The following is a 20,301-nucleotide window of genomic DNA, read 5'->3' on the forward strand; positions in this document are numbered from 1 at the left end:
ATGATCAATTCCAAGCCTGAATATATTCTTTGGGAATATATTTTCTTAGAATCATAGGGTTGGAAGGGGCCTACAAGACCATCGAGTCCAACCCCCTGCTCAGTGCAGGAAGCCTGATTCCCAAGTGATCTCCCATCCACCAGGACTGACCCTGCTTAGCTTACGAGATCAGGCACATCCATGCCCTATGCCTTCTTAGACCTAAAATCAGTGCTTCTATTTTTGATTCTACAGTTTTACCCCTGTGGATTGAGGGTAGGTAGCGTTACTACTTTATCTTACACATCCTTGGAACAGCTCTGCAGAGTTGTCTGGAGATATTTCTTGAATGGGGAATTGAGGCTTAGAACCAGTGTGCTTACGGCAATCCAGTAAATCCATGACTGATCTGGAAGTTGGCCTCTGGTCCAAGTCAACACCATGTGGCCTCCAGTATTGATCATATAAAACAGGTGTAAGGCTACTTCAGCTGCTATTGGGACTTTTGTGCTGCTACATAACTTCCTTTGCCTATGCAAATAAGCCAGCGAGAGCCATGGACGTCTGCTCACTTTGCCACTGAAAATGTGTGCTCTTATTGCAGGAAATTGTGGGTGCAGGGGGCCCTTGGTTTGCTCTGATGGCTCTTTGGGTCCCCATGTAAGCCATTCTTGTCCGCCTGTCTGTTGGGAACTTTGAGAATATGGGAGAGATGGACTATAGCTCAGTAACAGAGCACTTGGTTTTTGTGTGCAGAAGTTCCCGGGTTCATCCCTGGCATTTCCAGGTAAAAGGATCAGGGGGTGGGGAAAGACCTCTTTTGGAGACCCTAGAGAGCTAGTTGAAGTCAGAGGAGACAATACTGGGCTGTATGGACAAAACATCTTCCAAAGTTACTATAGGCTGTATAGAACTCTTCCCCTTCCGTCAACAACCGCCCCTATTTAGAAAATGCCTCTTGTGCAGCACTGTTGAGTTCCTTGGTGTGCAGCAGCAGTCATGGCTGCTGGTGTTCCAGGTTTGAGCACTAGCATCAGCTCAAGTACATGGGTTGTTTCCTTAGGCCTTGGTTCCTCTGTATTCCTTTCTTTGCACCCCTGTACCCATGGGAGGCAAGGGGCCACAGTGGCTTAGTGGTTAAGATGCTGAACTGCAGACCGGAAGGTCGGCAGGACAGCAGTTCCAGACCCGAGTGCCGCGTGACGGAGTGAGCTCCCGTCTTCAGTCCCAGCTTCTGCCAACCTGGCAGTTCGAAAGCAAGAAATTGCAAGTAGATAAATAGGTGCCGCTTCGGCGGGAAAGGTAACAGCGTTCCGTGCACCTCGGTGTTCAGTCATGCCAGCTACATGACCGCGGAAGCGTCTTCAGACAGCGATGGCTCTTCAGCTTAGAAGTGGAGATGAGCACCACACCCTAGAGTCGGACACGACTGGTTGGGGACACCTTTTTTTTTTTACCTTACTCGTGGGAGGCATGCAGTCCCCTTCACATGTCATCAGAAACATGGAAAGAGGATGTATGATTCAAGCATCTCTCCCCCCCCCCATACCTTTTATGTCCTCCCATTTGACCACCCTCGATGAAGCAACTTACAGCTCTAAAACACCTTTCTGCCCCAGGTGGAGTTTTAAAACCTGACTGACTTTTCAAGTCTTTCAGGGCTAAAACAAACGTTACTTTAAATCTGTGTCTAGCAGCTGTATCTTTTTCATTTTTACTTTAGAGTAGGCTCAAGGGCCTGATTCAGATTGGGGCACTAGTGTGGTGGGGATGGGGGGCCTTTAAGATCCAGATTGCAGACCCTGACCTTACTCTAGAGTAAAAATGAAAAAAGTCACAGATTTAAAGTAATTTCTGTTTTGGCACTCAGTTACTCTTCTATTTTCTATTTCGACTTGAGAGAGAGATTATGTCAGTTCTACCTTCTCTTTGTTTGCAGGGATTCTCCACTTGGCCTCAGGAGTTGTTGATTTGCTTCAGTACTATTTCCCAGAATCTTTTGATCGTCTTCCTAGAGATTCGGGCCTCTTTGACGGGCCTAAGCCCACTGTATTGGAATCATGCAGTGTTAGTGATCTGGCAATCTTGCTGAGAGGCAACAAAAGAAAAACACAGCCAATAGAATTTGGAGCACATCAGGTGAGCGTTCCTTGGCATATGATGTTCTGTAGAGGGCTTCTGTTGGTAGCCAAATGCGACATCAGAATTCACCATTCATGATCCTCTATAATGTTATTGTTACTTTTGTAAGTAAGAACATAAAAAGAGCTATGCCAGATCAGACCAAAAGTCCATCTAGTCCAGCAGAAGTAGGATATGAATGTAACAGCATCCTCCAGGTTGTGTTCCCCAGCAACTGGTATACATAGGTAGCATATAGCATCAGGACTAGTAAGCATTGATAGCATTATCCTCCATGAAGTGACAGTGTGCAGTCTTGAATTCTTCCAACGCCAGCCTTCACACCTTTCTCAGAACTTTATTAAAAATGCTGTATTTTTAAAATATAATTGAAAATTCCTGTGAGTGCTTATTTTTCTTGCTTAATCATTTGTGCACATTGGAACACATTGCAGTTGTCTAGCTTAGTGGTTGCTATAAAGGAATGAATTATGGCTATAAGGTCTGAATCTTAAAGAGGAGCCCACAGCCCTAATGTCAAATGGAGTCTGTGAAAATCATTCCTAAACAACTACTGTAACCTGTGCATCCAAAGGAAGTGGATCTTCTGGATGAAGGAAGTTCTGTATTCACTCCACCTCCTGTCCTGACCACATGACTTACTGGACATTTGTTCAAGTCCTGGATTTGACTTCAGACAAGTCACCCACATGTAGCGCTATGAAACATAATGCAGCTTTACATTATCTTCTGTTCTTATGGTTCTTCATTGGTTGTGTAACAGGTTTTTTGGTTGTTTGTGTTTCTGATTATTTATTATTCTGATTAATTTATAGCCTGCCCTTCACCTTATGGTCCCAGGGAGAGGTACATATATAATGATAAAGCAATATAAAACATAAAAGCACTACAGAAAGCTCAATTAATACTAATTTAGAACACAGCTTCACTACAGGGGAAAACAGCATGATCTCACCCTTCATTCACTTTCTCTTTTTTAAAAATATATTTTTATTTATTTTATCTTTATAAATGAAATATACAATACCAAACATACCAATAACCTGATCAATACTAGAATTTCCCAACAATACAATATTCTGATGAGGACGCCATAATAACAAAAAGAGAAGGAAAAAGAAATGGAAAAAAAAGGAAAAGCAAAGAGAGGAGGAAAGGAGGTGAAGAAAAAAGAAGATTCTTTCCCCCTCCCCTCCCCCTCCCCTTCCAAGAATTAAATTTAAACTCCAATACCCCCCAGCCTCCGATGCCATTCTATTTTACAAACTATATCTATAACCTTAACAATCTTACAGTTTAATAAACAACCTTACATTTCAATATCATATCATCAATCTTATATCCAAGAAACAGGTCTACAGTTCATTCCCAGTATCCTAGATTATTACTATTACTACTATAGTGTTATATAATAATAAAACTTAAAATAAACCTTCAACAGTCAGTAATATATTTTATACTAGATATATAAGTACACACTGTACCCTCAAACAATTAATTTAAATACAGCATACCATATCTATTTTGAAATAAAAATATAAAGAAAAGCAAGAAAAAACAAAAGATGAAAGAGAATAAACAAATATATATATAATAATTTATCTTCTGGCCTAGCCTGGATCATGTAGACTAAACACAAACAGTTAACAAAGCTTGTTTAAAGATTCCAGTTCATGGGTTTGTAACAAGAATCTTGCGCATTTTTACATTCAGCCATGCCTCTGCCATTTAGAAACTTCTTCATCTGACCTTCAGACACGATACAAAGTGTAGCAGGATATTTTAAGTAATATTGTAAGTTCATTGTTTTTGCCGTATTTTTTGCTTTGATAAATTGCCTTCTTTTATTCACCACCTCTTTGATGTAGTCTGGAAATAACATAACTTTATCTTGTTTCCAGGAAAGTCTTCCAGCCTCCCTTGCCAAACGCAGGATATAATTCTCTGTGGAGACTTTTGCAAATTGAACTGTGATGGTATAGTCAGTCCTTTTCACATTTGGCACATGAAATACCTGCTCAATATCAAGTAAATAATCAGATGGGATAGGGAGTATCTCCTGCAAAAGTTTATCCACAAAAATAGGCAATTTTACATCATTAGACAGATTTTTAATCCCAATAATACGTACATTGGATCTTCTCATGAAGGCCTCCAGTTGAGAAATTCTGTCAGAGGTATTTTTAAAACAAATTTGTGTCTAAGTTTCATTCCCTGCTACTCGGTCTTCTAGCTCGTTAATTTTCGTCTCCATTTTTTGCTATGATGCATTAATTAAATTGACAGCTGCAAGGCAGTGATGGAATTTTGGATTAAATCCAGCCTTCTGGCTTGTTCCGTAAATTGCGAAGATAAAGTCTTTATCAGAGTAACTAATGCCCCTATATCTTCTGTTTTCGAAACTTTTGACACAGGAGGTACGGGGGGAGTTGGCAGTGAAGCCATCCCCTTTCTTCTCGGTGCATTCATGTTTCTCTCAAACAGATCTTACAGGTCCTCAGAGGTTCTCAGATGTTGTTAATATTTCTTAAATCCTCCCACTGATACTTTTTGAAGCATATATTATGGAACATGTCAGCCCTGTTTTCTCCTATGAAATAGGAGTCTCATCACAGCTTTTTGCATTGATAAAGCTCTGGGGAGATAATCCTGGAATCCAGCCCCCCCCCCACTATCTCGAGGGGGGTACTTTCCTCCAAGATGTTGTCCAGATGCCCCCTTTCCCCCCTTTCCCCCCCTTTCCCCCCTCTTTAATTCCAGGGCGGAGATGAAAAGGTTTTTCAACCTTTTAAAAAGCTGTTTGAGAAAGCTCTCACGGGAGAACCCGTGGGAAGCTGCCAGAGCGACATCGGTTCCAACCGGAAGTCCACCCTTCATTCACTTTCAAAGACTAGTGTAGTGCAGTGGTTAGAGTTTTCGACTGGGATTTGGGAGACCTGGGTTCTGTTTCCCACTTAGCCATAAAATTCACTGACTCTCAGCCCAACCTATCTCACAGGGCTGTTGTGAGGATAAAATGGAGAGGAGGGTCATGTACACCACCTTGGGTTCCTTGGAGGAAAGGTGGGATATCAATTTAACAAATAAATATATCTGTTTTTAAAGTCCTGGGTAAAGAGGTCCATCTTGACAAAATGTATACAGTAGAGGCACCAGATGCATCTCGGAGGTGATTAGTAATCACTGGTGTTGGTGATCTAGTATTTTCCATTTTTTATAGGTCATACTAGTAGCAAATGAAATGGCAAAGGACAAGATTCCTGAGGAACTTAGTTTGGCTCTTGTGCTAACCATTTATGAAGCAAAAGGCTTGGAATTTGATGATGTGCTCCTTTACAACTTCTTCACAGACTCAGAGGTATGTACGTTCTGTTACTTGCTAGTGCTAGTTTGGTTTTTATCACACGTGCTTGGTTTGTACTGAAAGAGTTTTGCAATATCAACACACCTTAGTTTTTAGAATAAACCCAGGTGACTCTCCCTTGAATGAGGGACCTCGGTAGTGTGGAGATGTGACCCTAAATATCTGGTTTTGGGAACACTTGGTGCATGAGTTCCACTCACACTTATGGTTGGACTCATTATCATATTTGAGATTGAGATGGAACTTTTACACCTAGGTCAGACTATGAAGACACTGAAGGTTTCGTTGCCTTTCGTTGCAGTGTGTGGCATTTTTTATTGGCTTGAGGACTTGGGAGCTATTTGTTCCATACAACGTGTGGTTAAATAACAAAACAGATCATTCCAATGGCGATTCTTATTAATATGTATTCCAATAATTAATAAATGCATTCTCGTCCCTCTGCTTTATCTCCTATTACAGGGGTGGGCAACCTGGTCCCCTCCAGATGTTTGGAACTACAACTCCCATAAGTTCCAAACAGTATGACCAGTGGTTAGGGATTATGGGAGTTGCAATCCAAAATATTTGGAGGATACCACATTGCTTACCCTTGCCCTATTACTTATGCCTCATTTTGTCTATGAACAATTTCCGTCAGTTTCGGTGGGTGTTCAGGACTTTCTGAACCACTCGAAAATAGATGATATGGAGAGTGTTTCCCAATATTGAGCCCAGGCAATTTTAGCTCCCACTAATTAACACAAGGAAACTAAACAGTTTGCAAGGAAACTAAACAGCCTTCAAAGATGATAGTGTAAGTGCCCAAAGAACTTTGACTGGAGGGCAGAAGGGCAGGAGAGAAGGAGAGCATTCTTGCCACTGTCCCCCCTCCCCCCAAACATTTTTTCTTTAGTCAACCCAGGGAATCCTGAGAACAACTGAACCTGTTTGATGAAATCCTTTCACAATTTAAACAAGTGAAATTACCCAATTATTCATTGTGTTATCTAATGTTAGTTTATCCCAGTCCTCATGCAGTCGAAAACATGCTTAGAGCTTTCCATGTGAAATAGTGCTGCCACTGTATAGCTTTCTTTATGTTTTTCTTACATTTTCAGGCTTACAAAGAATGGAAAATAATTTCTTCTTTAACACCCGCCCCTTCTTTACCTGAAGAAAACAAGCCAATCATTGAAATATCCTTGGAGAAAGAAGTTGATCCTCAAGGAAAGCTTCCTGTTCTGAATCCAGAAATGTACAAGGTGATTACCAGATAAAACATCAGAAATTATCATCATGCCCCTATGTAACCCCATTTTTTTCTAATTATGCCTCTTTTGTATCGAGATCACCTTGTGAGTTAGAGTTCAAGGGTGTATTCTTGAGCTGGCTAGTTGATACTTTAGGGAGGGAGCTAAGTGAGAACAAATAATGGAAACTGAAGCGTTTGGGGTGTGGCTAAAGAACTTTTGCTAGGACTGAGCTGTGAATGGAGGGCAAGATCCTTGGAGAAGATGTTGAGTGTAAAGGGCACCTGCAAATCTCTAAATAGTAAAATCCCAATATTTAAGAAGACTCACTTAAGATAATACATTATAATATATTTTGTATCTTTCCTGCAGCCCCTTACAATGGGTGCAAGGGGTGAGCAGATGTTTGAGCCTTAAACTGAAAATTGTCTTGTAAATGTACATGCTAAGTTTCAGTACCATATTTCAGCACCTACAAGAGTTACGCCATTACAATGTGTTGTCCATCTTTCCTGTCCGACTCCAGAATGGCTGTGGGGATCTTGTTAGATTTTGAACTTCAAACGATGACCTGTATGTGCCCACCAAATATTGTTCTCTCTTAGCCATCAGGGTAAAAACTGTATAAACAAGCAGAGAATTCCAACTCTTTAATGGGAAAATTTAACTAAAGGTTTCATTTCAACTGGCCAATAAATAACATGTTAAGTTAAATTTTAATAGTGTATTTTGATTTATGTGCTGCGATAGAAATCAAGAGAAACTGAAATCAAACTACCATTCTATGAAACATGAGTCCAAATGTATTTTGCTTTTTTATAATATTCTCCTGCACTTATCACACATCCTTATTCTATTCCTAGATGCTTAATGGAGAACTAAAGCAATTATATACTGCTATTACAAGAGCCAGGGTCAATTTGTGGATCTTTGACGAAAATGGTGACAGGCGTGCACCTGCATTTCAGTATTTCATCAAGCAAGGACTTGTTCAGGTTGTCAAAACAGATGAGAATAAAGGTAAGGCCTATTTATGGTCCTTTTATAGAAGTCTGTACACTAGTCAGTCAGGCCCTGAACGGTTCTTTGATTTTTGCATATCCTGTGTGAATCCTGAGATGAGGAGTAAGCTTGGACAACTTATACTTAAAAAATCTTAACAGTCACCTCAGGTTTTTAACTGCCTTCATATAAGGAAATCCCTATTGACTTTGGTAGGTTGGGGCTAGTCTAATGAGCTTAAAAGGATCTGTGTCAAATGCATCGCTGGTTTCTTGTTATCAGTATACCTGCAGGGAAGCCATTAAACCAACCCATGACTAACTGCATGATCAGGGAGATTTAAACCTATTAGGAAAGCATTAAGGCAGTTCAGATATGCAGGGAATACATGCAGGGAGTGTTTACATCCCTGGTTGGCAGTTGGCTTTGCCAGAGGGCTATTTTGAGAAAGGAGTGGGAGTTTGAGAGGCAGGGTCCCATGTCCCACTCCCCCAAAAGCTTTATTAACAAGTCCTATTTAGACAACAGCCATCCCTTCCACACTGCTATTTTCCCCTCTTGCTTGCAACTTGGGTTGCCAGTTCCTTACCCCTAACCTACACTCTGATGTCATCCTTCAGAATACTTTAGTACGCCTATATCACAATTACAGGATTTTAGCGTCCTTCTAAATGCTGTTGAGTTGTCAGTGCTGCACACTGTATTACACTTGAAGCCTTATTGATATACATGTTTGTACAACAGCAGAGGTGTGCTTATGGAGACCAAAGTAGATGAAAATAAATATAGTATTTTGAATATAATATGTCATATAACATTTTTGGATTGGTTTATGGTGTTTATTTGATGTGTGTTATTGTGCTGATTATGGTTTATATTGATTTTGGTTTATTTCTGTTATTTTAACACTGGACTTCTGAATCTGAGTGTGTAAGTTGCTTTGAGATTGCCTTTTGCGGTAGGAAACAATGCATAAATTTAAATAAGAAATATAATCATGGAAAGATTTAGTTCTCCATTTGTACAGCTGTGGCTCTCTAGAGCAGTGGTCTCCAAAGTGGGGTGCGTCACTGCAGGGCGTGCGCAATACCATCCACTGGGGTGCACGAGCTGCCTGATAATTGAGCAGCCTCCTGCTGCCCTGACAAGCTGCCACTGTGTGCAGTGGTGGCGGAGGCAGCAGGATGGGACAGGAGCTGAGAGGGAAGCTCCATGGCATCTCTCTCTCAGCTCCAGTCCTATCCTGCCTCTGCTGCGGCCACTGGGAGCAACCGTGCCAGTCTCTGCCAGACACAGCAGAGGAAGTCACAGCACTGGAGCAGCTGTCATCCTGCTGAAGGAGAGCAGGAAGGAGACTAACCCTTCCCACTCTCCTTTGGCAGAATGAAGCCGAGAAGAAAGCTCGTGTTACAACAGCTATGTCAGCTATGACAGCCATTAAAACCAAGTATCGAAATAAACTGAACTTAGAACCGCACCTTCGAATAGCTGTATCACAAAGTGTTAAACCAAGATTTTCAAAAATAATGAAGCATATTGGATCACACTGCTCTCACTAAAAATATTATTTTATTTATAGAAAATAATATTTCTTTAGTGAGAGCAAAAAGGGTTTTTGTACTATTAAAAAATAAAAAAAACCTTAAGATACTGTTTATTTCATCTTTATCTCATCCTTTTTTAATTTCTATCTTTTGTGCAAGTTTTATAATGTACATAATATATTAGTAGAGTAGTACATGTATATAATTTATAAATAAATATACATATATTGGGGGGGTGTGCTCAAATTTTTTTTAACATTAGGGGTATGCGATCAAAAAAGTTTGGAGACCACTGCTCTAGAGGCCGTTTTGGATACTGTATCACAAGTTGGAATAATAGATTCAAGAATTAATAGTGCTTTGTATTGTAATGTCTAAAGCACTGATCTTCAGACCTTGACCAGGAACAGATTCGTGTGCCCACGAATTCTTTTAGGATAGGGATTTGACCAGGTTGAGATCAGTCAGCACTTCAGGAGTTATATTTAAAAGAAGGGATTCAGCAGATTCTTGCATTTTCTTGTAATGCAATTCCCTTATGAATACATTCATAGAAAAGAGATTCTCAAAAACAAATATGTGCATCTCCATTTATTTGTCTTATCAGACACTGAAAAATAATTTATAAGGGAAGTATCTGAGATGAGCTTAAACCTACCATCCAAGACTAAGGCTCCTTGCTTAAGTAGCCAGGCTGCTGAATAACTGATTTGGAAGAAGTTATTAGAGCCTGAATTGAATTGAGTGGAGATGTGGTCACAAGAATTTTAGATAGTATAATTAACCTGTGCTTTTTTAGTGATTAATATCTGTTTTTGGCGAGCTTCAGCTATTGGGTAGTACAGAAATGTAATAAATAAAATACATCACCATTTGCCTGATGTGCTTAATAAATGAACTCATTCTTGCATGCCTACTTCTCTTTGTAGCCTTTGATGACAGTATGTTTGTTAAAACATCAACTCCAGAAGAATGGGTTGCACAAGGAGAATATTACGCTAAACACCAGTGTTGGAAGGTAAATTCACAGACTTGTCTACAAGATTTTGGGGGGTGGGTGGGGTGAGGAGAAACACTGTGGGCAGTATCCATGTGACTCTGGTAGCACAAATGACTTTGCACTAGCATAAATTATGCTAGCATAAATTATCTCTAGTGCAATGTCGACAGTGTTTGTTGGTGTGCCAAATTTCCTGGCAAAACGTGGCATGCCAGCAAACATTACTGGCATTGTGCTAGGGATAGTTCATGTTAGTGCAACGTCATTTGCATTACTAGAGTTGCAGAATTGGATACTGCCCATTAGCTTTGCAGTAATGAAAATTTGAATCTCTTGCAAGCTGTAAGTTTGGATCATGAAACGTTTATTTTCATAAAAGTCTTTCTAGGCAGACTATTTTATTTTATCTAAATAAATGAGGCACAGTGATCTTGAACCCCTTTTAGGTGTTGCTTTTTCATAACTACTTTGGGAACCAACATTTTTAGTGAAGTTCAAAGAAAGCAAAATCATGCAGGGTTCTGCCAGCCACCTGCCTGTGGGATGTTGAGTAGAGCTACAGCCATGGTTAAGAGGAAGGGTAAGAGTCAGAGGAGAGTATACTTCCTCCTAAATTCCCTCCTCTCTCTGGATCAGATTCTTCCCCTGCTGACCTTAACTATGGTTAAAGGTTCTGGTGGCACGTACTTTAATCACAGTTCCCATTTTAACTAGGATTTGTAGCCAGAGTTTGCAGGTAGTTTGCAGAGATTGTTAAGACACTGCTCTGTCAGTGCAATCCCTGCAGCTGTCGTTTTTCATCTTTTTCCCCAACCTTGTGAGTATTTTTTAAAGCCACTTCGTGGATGGGACATGGCAAAATGTAAGCCTCCAGTAGTGACACCTGTAGTCAATGGTGCATGTGTGTACGCACACACTCTGTCCTGTTGAGTTGCTTAAAATACTGAAGTACTTAAAATGTTTTTTTTCTCTTTTTGCAGTGCAAAAGAAAGGCTTATTTTTTGTTATTGGTACAGTGTCACTCAGTGAAATGTATTCAACGAGTAGATCAGTGACTGTGGAACAAACCTCACAAACATACTGAAATAGCACAGTTTGTCTCTGATATTCTAGTGCAGCAAAACATAGTTGGCACGATCTGAGGAGTGTCTAAAAGTTGTTAGGTCTGGATTCATCACTTTTTTGTGTGTTTTAACCCAGTAGTGCAATTAACCAAACATGATAGAATGTCTCCATCTTGTTGTGGATTACTGTTTAGCACAACTGAAAAATGTAGTGTACTATTTTTCTCTACAAAACTGATGATCCTGGATGGATAGCATGTGCACCTAAGGGTGGACCCAAAGGTGCCTTTCTGTATGCCGTCAGCATCGGCTGTGCATGGAAGGGCTATGTTACACCTCGCGCTAGAGTGTCGCATAAGAAGGATGGAATTACATTCAAAGATACTGTTCTGCTTGCGCAACCTCTTCCACAAGTGCATGAGAATACTATAGAGTCTACCTTTCTATAACACTGAGTGAACTCTTGATCAAGAAGCCCTTGTGCAAGAGTTTGTGGAATGGCGTTAGTGGCTATTTTCCTTCCACTTGCAGTTCTTTGGATCCAGCTCCTAGTTTATTATATTTATTTGCATGTAACCTAACAGTATGTTCAGGTTTAGAGTTTAAATTGAGGGTGGGCAAACCTTTTGCCCTGGGAGCCACATCTAAATAAATAAATGGTATGGTGGGCTGCAAATGCTTTAGATCCTGAAGGGAGGGGGCTACCAGTCACCCATCTCCTCAATGCTCTGCTGTGGCTCAGGTTCCAGAGCAGACAGAGCTGTCTCCTCCTCAGCAAGCAACATGTGCTCAAGAGAGGGATCCCTTATCTTATGAGTCATCTGAGCTCCCTACCCGGCAAGATTACATCCCCTTTGCCAGGGCAGTGGGCCATGAGTCACCCTGCTGTTAGGCAGCGGCCAGTTCCAAGCAGCTCTTTATGTTTTTAAAGGTACAATCCTATGCATGTTTAGACAGGAGAAAGGCCTTCGACTCCCAGCATGACTGGCTCGGGCATTTTGGGAGTTGTAGGTCTTTTTTTGGTCTACAGATGCATAGGATTGTGCCCTAGGATTCTCTTTAAAGATGAGTTCCTCAAAATCCAGCAGTTGGTGAGTCAAGTGGCTAAAAGTAAGGGTTGCCTCAGCTGGCTGGCAGGGGGGCAGCAGTGGAAATGCTGTATAAAAAAACTCCCGTAGGCTGGATGTAGCCTGCAGGCTGTAATTTGCCCACCCCTGTTTTAACACACAATTTTTCAAAATGAAGGAAAGCGTTCAGAATTCTACTGATACTGCTTCTCTAGTTGGCAGGAATTACTCACTAACTAATGCCTTTTAAACATGACAAATTAACCCTGAATTATTTTGGTGTAAAAATATTCTTTGTAATGCAAATGAGTTCTCTAAGGCTACCCAGTGGCTGCATTTTGAACTCAAAACTTCTCAAGGCTTAGGGTTGCCAACTGTCAGCAAAATGTGAAAAAGCTTTGAACAGTTCTTTGGATGGGCAGAAATCAACAAGTGATTTATGGCATGTAGACCAAAATGACTTCAATCAGAATGGGATGTTTTTAGTTTAGGGGGAAAAGGCAATGAAGGGGAGGGGCTTTAGAGAAATTGGTTAAATTACGCATGTTGTGGAGAAAGCAAATAGAAGGAACTCCCCCCCCCCCCCCTCGCTTCTCTTAGTACTAGAATTTGGATGGGGGGGTCATCTGTGAAAACTGGTTGGCAGTGGATTCAGGACCAACAAAGAATGTGCTTCTTCATAAATGCATAATTAACATGGAGTCCACTCCCATGAGATCCACTGGTAGCCACTGACTTAAATGGCTTTAAAAGGATATTATACACATTTATGGGGGATAAGTATATCAGTGGCTATTCATCTCCAAATGAAACCTCCATATTCACTGTCAGTTGCTGGGGGTCAATTAGTGAAGGAAGGCAATTACCTTTATGCCCTGCTTGTAGGCTTCCTAGTAGCATCTGGTTGGTCACTGTGTGAAGCAAGAAAACAAGGAGGTGAGATTCCAAAGTAAATCACAAAGAAGAGAAACAGGCTCTCAGGATACCAACAAAAAAAAAATGTAGGAAGCCCAACTCATTTTGGACTTTTTCTTATTTTGGGGCCTTCTTCAGGGGGCTGTGACATTAACGGTAATAAAAATTACAGGTAGGACAACACACATAATTAAAACGTTACTAAAATACAAATTGCCACAGGGGCTTATGCGTGTATAACGTTCTTATAAAAACCATATAAAACCTGCTTATTTACTAAGAGTAACATATAAATAAGTTCATACTTACTAGAGAAAAAACTTTGCAGAACTGTAGTAAGTATGAATTTATATGTTGTTCTTACTAAATAAGCAGGTTTTATATGGTTTTTAGAAGAATGTTATCCATGCATAGGCCCCAGGGGCAATTTGTATTTTAGTAATGTTTTAATTATGTGCGTTGTCCTATCTGTAATTTTTATTACCATTAATGTCACAGCCCCCTGTAGAAGGCCTAAAAATAAGAAAAAGGCCGAAACGAGTTGGGCTTCTTACGATATTTTTTTTTTTTTGTACCCTGAGAACCCGTTTCTCTTCTTTGTGATTCACTTTGTGAAGCAGGATACTTATTTTGGTCCAAGGGCTGAATTCCATTTCAGAGAAGTGCTCAGGGGCTACATTCCAGTAGTGGGCGGGGCTGAAGGCAAAAGGGGGTGGGCCCCCAAATTTGGGCATATTTCAGTTTAAAGCTCTTCCTGCCAGCAACTAAGCCTTAGGAGAGAGGCATTTGAACCTTCTAGAATGGGGTAAAAACTGCACCAAAGTCAGGAACCTACCAAATGATTGGTGGTCAAGGAAAAGGGTGCGGGGCCATCTGGAAAACCTCAGAGGGTTGGATTTGGCACCCTGGCCTGAGGTTTGGCACTCCTGTTCTACCTGATTTAGCAAAGCTACTTTTGTGAGATAAGCATTCTCACCTGCTGATGGGTGTAGATCACATTATGTTAAAGGCACAGAAACAGGAGATGGCAATTTTAAAAGAAGTTGGCAACCCTGCCTGTTCTGTAGGCCACCATTCTAATAGTTGTATCACCTCTCCTCTCTATTAATTGCATATTTCCACACTGTATGGAAATGTGGTTATCCTTATTTCAGGTGGCTGCAAAATGCTATCAAAAGGGAGGAGCAATTGAAAAGGAGAAACTGGCCTTGGCACATGATGCCGTGCTTAAAGTTCAATCAAAGAAGATCAGCCCCAAGTAAGTGGTTTTTCGAAATTAAAAAAACCCACGAATCTGTTTGGAAGGTTTTATATAAAACAGGGTTGGGGGACCTTTTTCCAGATGTTGTTGGACTTTCACCTCCCATCATGCCAGCTAGCACAAGGGATAGTGGGGTTTATAGTCCAACAACATCTAGAGGGCCAGAGGTTCCCCACCCCTAATATAAAGGGGAGGGGGGGAACAGGTGGTAGGTTCTGCTAACCTAAGCGTTTCCTTATAATAGAGCAAATATACACGGACACAGTAGGTCATCACAGATAAACTGTGTACTGGAATAATAAGCCAGTGGTGCACTTGTTCTTAGATCTTGCCTGCTACCTCGCTCATTTTGTAGTGCCTGATCTGGCAGATGGGATACAGTACAGGTTTTTGCTCCTCCCTTCTCCTGCCAAGCAGACAGCCAGACTAAAATTCCATCTTGGCACTGTGAAAAATTCTAAGGAAATGATGAAGAAGAATCAGGGTTTAACTGAGATCTGAGCCCCAGTTTTCAGTTATGTCCCTAGCCCAGTCCTCCCCAACATGGTGTCCTCCAAATTGGGGGTGGGGGGAGGGGGACTACAACTCCCAGCATTCCTGACCATTGTCCATGCTGCCTGGGGCTGCTGGGAATTGAAGTCCAAAACATCTGAAGGGCACCAGGTTGGAGAAGGCAATCCTAGTCCTTCTTACGATACCAAGTACTTTCCAGTTTGGTAGCAGGAAATTATTGTGATAGTCTGCTCTTCTCCTGTTCCCTGCTTATTTGGGAGCTCAAAAAGGCTACCTTTCCACAGAAGATCAAAGAAGAGAGAACTTGTCACGTTACCCGCTATTGCCCTATTCCAGTTAAAGTTAGTTGTGATTAAGGCTGCAATTCTGTGCACACTTACCTGGAAGGAAGCCCTATTGAGCACAGTTGGCGCCCCTTCTAAGTTAATGCTCATAGGTTTGTACAGCAAGTCTCCTTTGAAGCCAGTGGAACAAATTTGTCATGTCATTTTGCTTTCAATAAGGTAGTCACAATGGATATTAGCTAGATTGTGGCTGCTGTGTATAGCTTGATTTAAGCAGAGGATTTAAGCTGCTTTTTAAACAATTAAGGCTGCAATCCTGTACCTTAGCTTGTATAGGATTGCACCCTAAGTAATTATCTATTACATTACTTTCTTGTCTGTATGAAGAGGAAGTATTAGTATCCTTTTCTACTTTAATTAGTGTTTTATGATAGCTGATAGAGTAAAATATCTTTAAAGGTAAAGGTAAAGGTGTCCCCAACCAGTCGTGTCCGACTCTAGGGTGTGGTGCTCATCCCCGTTTCTAAGCTGAAGAGCCAGCGCTGTCCGAAGACGCTTCTGTGGTCATGTGGCCGGCATGACTGAACACCGAGGTGCACGGAACGCTGTTACCTTTCCCGCCGAGGCGGTACCTATTTATCTACTTGCAATTTCTTGCTTTCAAACTGCTAGGTTGGCAGAAGCTGGGACTGAAGACGGGAGCTCACTCCGTCACGCAGCACTTGGGTCTCGAACTGCTGACCTGCCGACCTTCCAGTCTGCAGTTCAGCGTCTTAACCACTAAGCCACCGCGGCCCACTAAATATCTTTGGTCAGTTGCTATTTTTAAAAACCTTATCATGTTGGTATATTATCAATGTTTTTTCTTGATAGAGAGAAGCAAATGGAATACATGGATCTGGCTAAAACCTACTTGGAATGTGGTGAACCAAATTTGGCTCTAAAATGCCTATTTCATGCCAAAGAGTACAAGCTTTTTGCGCAGCTTTGTGAAAAATTAGGAAAGGTAAATATGGTATCTCCTCCCGTTTCTATTTTAAAAATGAAAAGGGAATCTTATTGCCCAGACAAGGTATTGTTTGAGCTTTTCAACATTTCCCTTATGGGAGAGTACAAAATCCTGTTCATTTCTCTCTGCTGGATTATTTATCAAAGTCATGCTGTGGTCTATTATAACAACTGATGGAAGTAGAAAGTGACTCAGGAAGGCTATTTGGGCCAGTATACTTTACCCTGCAGCTGTATTTCTTCACTTCAGTAAGCAGATATGACAACCAGCTCAATATGTACCTGATGTCCCAGTAGCATTTGTGTATTGTGGAGAGAGGGGCATGAAGCCTTATATGTAAATGGGTGAGATTTCATTACCGACAGCCCTCGGGAGGCAGACAGCATGCGTGCTTGCTGTAGTGGCAGATTTTGAGGTGCAGGCGCTCCTCGCGACAGTCTGGCCATGCCCCAAGGAGAGTCCAATACTTCTTGCAGCTGTGTTGATCCATATCAGCAAACCAGCACTAGCAGTTTTCATCTCCATCCGGAGCGGGTCTTTTGTAAAGGTAGTGGGTCTTAATTGCCCATTCAAGACCAGGCTTCTCCAAAATACTTAGCATTGCAAGGAGGAACAATACTTTGTTCCTCAGAAAATTCATTTCCCCCCAGCCACTGTGAGGAAACTCAGAGGGTACAGGGAAATCTGAGTGCGGTAGCAGATGATGTCAGCATCCCTCTTAATCAAAAAGTGCTGGTGCTGCCTCCCTGTGAGCCCTGGATCCACTATGCCTCTGGTGTGCTGAAGGTCTGAGCGGGACTAAATGTTGTAACCCAATCCTTGTGCTGTTGGGTGTACTATATAGACAGACACAAACGGCGCAATCCTGTGGGGATAGACGGCCGCCTCCCAACCTGGAGGCAACTATCCAATGCAGGGTGGGCAGAGTGCGGAGGGGATCTTCTCCATGCTCCGACCACCCTGCATTTGTGGCTAGACGGCCAATTTTAGCTGTCTAGCCAGGGTGCTGTGGGGGTGTGTGGGGGAAGGCTGGATGGCACATAGGAAGTGTCGTAATGGCGCTTCCGCCCTCCCCGCCCCAGGAATGGGACATCCCCTTTTAGGCTGCTCTTACAAGCACGGAGCCGGGGACAAACCATGCTGCCTATGAGGTGGCAGGAGATGGGGCGGGGAGTCAGTTTTCTGGGAACCAACCTTGGAGCGCTGGCTCTGAGCTTGGTTCCCAGAAAATTAAAAATCCTATAGCCGTCTAGACGCTGTCTAGCAGCCATAGGATTGTGCCCTAAGACATTTATTTTAGTGGGTATAATTTGTCACAAATAATTCTAATAAATGGGCTGATTCACACATGGATGTCCATCACTTGATTTCCTTTACATTGATTATGGTACACATGATGACTTGTACCTGAATGTATGAATTGACACAGCTGACTATGTGTTACTTGAGCTAACACTGGGTGATATGAAAATTCTGTCTGTGATGTTTAAATTTGTGATGGCCCATTTACATATGCAAGTTATCGCTTCATTTTGCAGTCAACAAGAGATTAACATTCATATGAGATCCAGCTTTGTTCTCTAGAATTACAGAGTGTCCCATTCATTTTCTCTAGCCAGTAATTGTAGGTTCGATGTATACATCAGTAATGTATCATTATCATGCAGGTGAAAGAGGCTGCATATTTCTATAAAAGAGGCCAGTGCTACAAGGATGCATTCAGGTGTTTTGAATCGATCCAGGAATTTGATCTAGCACTTAAAATGTGTTGCCATGAGGAACTGTATGAAGAAGCAGCAAAGTCTGTTGAACGGTCTGTATTTAAAACACATGTTTCATAAACAATAGTCTGTCTCCCCCTCTTTTTACATTTCTGCATTTGAAAAAAGATTTTGCAGATTTGAAGTCCCTAGGCTGAAATACATGCCAGTAGCATAGCATCTCTAAATAGCCTGAGGGAGGGAAAGTTAATACTCTGCTTTAGAAGACATTTTTAAAGCAGTTTCAGCAATGTATAAACATAGACTTAATAGAAAAGTACAAGTGGCAGTTTAAAAAAAAAACAAAAACTGCCAAGTACCTTTTGTTTTTAAATCAGTGTTACAGAATCATGCATGCAAATTATACGTCTTGGCCACGTAATGTTATCTTCTATTCTTACTGTGTAGAAGATCATAAAAAGCTAAAGTTCATTGACTCAACTTGAAAAAAATATTGCTCATGCTATGGGTGTGGGTGTATTTTGTTTTGTTTTTTTAAGGGTGAATTTTTTAATGCTTATTTCCACAGATTATTACTAAGACATTTTAGGACTAATCTTTTCAGATGTGCAAAAAATAGGCTAATTTATGGAATGAGGGGGGGAAGAGGTTTAAATATTGTGCAGCATTGTGTTTGTATCTTTATGCATGAGATTCAACTCTCTTAGATTTCTAATATCAAATGATTTAGATTGTGTGCCCAGTTACGTAACATAGTTACTTTGCATTCACAAGAGTCTCAATGGAGGGTGCTGATTAATAAATTGGCACCCTTGTTTTGAAATGAATGCAATAGAAAATGTAAAAGGGAAATTCCTGTGCTTGTATTTGAGTTTCCAGTATGCTGTCATAATGACAGACTTGGATTCATTTGGACTTCACTTTGAACCATGATTTAGTGTGACATGAATGAACTTAGCATCCTCTCAGGCTTACATGTCTTCCCCTCTTTTCCCACATGGCCAAAGGAGGAGTTTGGAAGCTTTCACTTCATTTTAGTTGACCACAGTTTGCCATATTATCCAGACACAGAGTTGTGATCAATGTTAATTGTGGTTAATTTCAAAACCCATGGTTTAGAGTTGCCTTGTTTGAAACTGACCATAGTTAAGGTTAGCCACAATTTGTTGTACTGGATGAAACAACAAATTGTGGTTAACTAAAAAGAAAATTGGGAATGATATTAAAGGCAAAACTGCTTTGGCCACATAATGAGAAGACAGGATACCCTGGAGAAGATGCTGATGCTAGGGAAAATGGAAGGCAAAAGGAAGAGGGGCCGACCAAGGGCAAGATGGATGGATGATATTCTGGAGGTGACGGGCTCGACCTTGGGGGAGCTGGGGGTGGCAACGACCGACAGGAAGCTCTGGCGTGGGCTGGTCCATGAAGTCACAAAGAGTCAGAAGCGACTGACCAAATAAACAACAACAACAACAAAAGAAAAAGCTTCTGAATTCTCCCTCTTTGTGGTTCAGGAGCTGGGGGAGTACGTGAGTCCAAGGCTTCCTGCAGGTTGTTCCTGCTCCTATACATCATGCTAAACCGTGGTTGAGCATCAGTGGGGAACTGTTCCAGCTCTGGTGCTGGATTGCTTCTTGGCACCTCTCCAAAAGTGCCCTCCCCTTGATGTCATAGGGATCCGTTTCTACGTGCAGAGAGAGGCACATGTGATCACTTCTGCCTCTCTGTACGTGGAGAAAGGACAGTCCCTCTCAGCAGAAGAGAAAGCAGCCTTTCTCTAGCACTGGAAGAGGAATGCTCACCTGTTATCTCCATTCAGTGTTTGGAGAGAACAGTGGAGTTTCCTCTCCCAGCACTAAAGAGAGGCTCATTTTCTCTAATGCTGGGAATCCCTGGTCTTACCTCTGATCACTGATCAGAGATAAGAGCATGTTTCCTCTCCTAGCACTGGGAGAGGAAACGAGGCCAGGGAGAGAACCTCCATGGTCTGGATGGGGAACATCCGTGTGCCAGATTTGGCCCATGAGCTGAATTCTCATCCTTGGTTTAGCATGATGTGCAAATTAAGCCTTGTATACTCTAGCAAGTGAAAAAATGCCATTATATTTCCATTTATATTATATTATTAAACAGTGTGAAGCAGGGCTTCTAACCTTGTGGTCTTATTCTTTATCAAAATAGTAGTGCTTTAAAATTACTTA

The 20,301-nt window shown here is 41.4% G+C and overlaps 1 protein-coding gene across 6 annotated transcripts in view; it reads left to right on the forward strand.

The window, feature by feature from the left end:
* The window catches only part of TRANK1 (tetratricopeptide repeat and ankyrin repeat containing 1), a 69,167-nt gene that overhangs the window by 41,028 nt on the left and 7,838 nt on the right, over positions 1-20,301 (forward strand). For all 6 annotated transcript variants that reach the window (XM_084857978.1, XM_084857979.1, XM_084857980.1 and 3 more), the window contains 8 exons: positions 1,919-2,118; positions 5,342-5,479; positions 6,586-6,729; positions 7,581-7,737; positions 10,193-10,281; positions 14,464-14,567; positions 16,241-16,373; positions 18,044-18,189. In XM_084857978.1, the coding sequence (XP_084714104.1) occupies positions 1,919-2,118; positions 5,342-5,479; positions 6,586-6,729; positions 7,581-7,737; positions 10,193-10,281; positions 14,464-14,567; positions 16,241-16,373; positions 18,044-18,189 (1,111 nt within the window). The remainder of the gene's footprint in view (positions 1-1,918; positions 2,119-5,341; positions 5,480-6,585; positions 6,730-7,580; positions 7,738-10,192; positions 10,282-14,463; positions 14,568-16,240; positions 16,374-18,043; positions 18,190-20,301) is intronic.

Source organism: Heloderma suspectum, chromosome 5 (genome assembly GCF_057233095.1).
Source record: "Heloderma suspectum isolate Gila_16-S chromosome 5, 16-S_ref, whole genome shotgun sequence".
In the NCBI taxonomy this organism is placed as follows: domain Eukaryota; kingdom Metazoa; phylum Chordata; class Lepidosauria; order Squamata; family Helodermatidae; genus Heloderma; species Heloderma suspectum.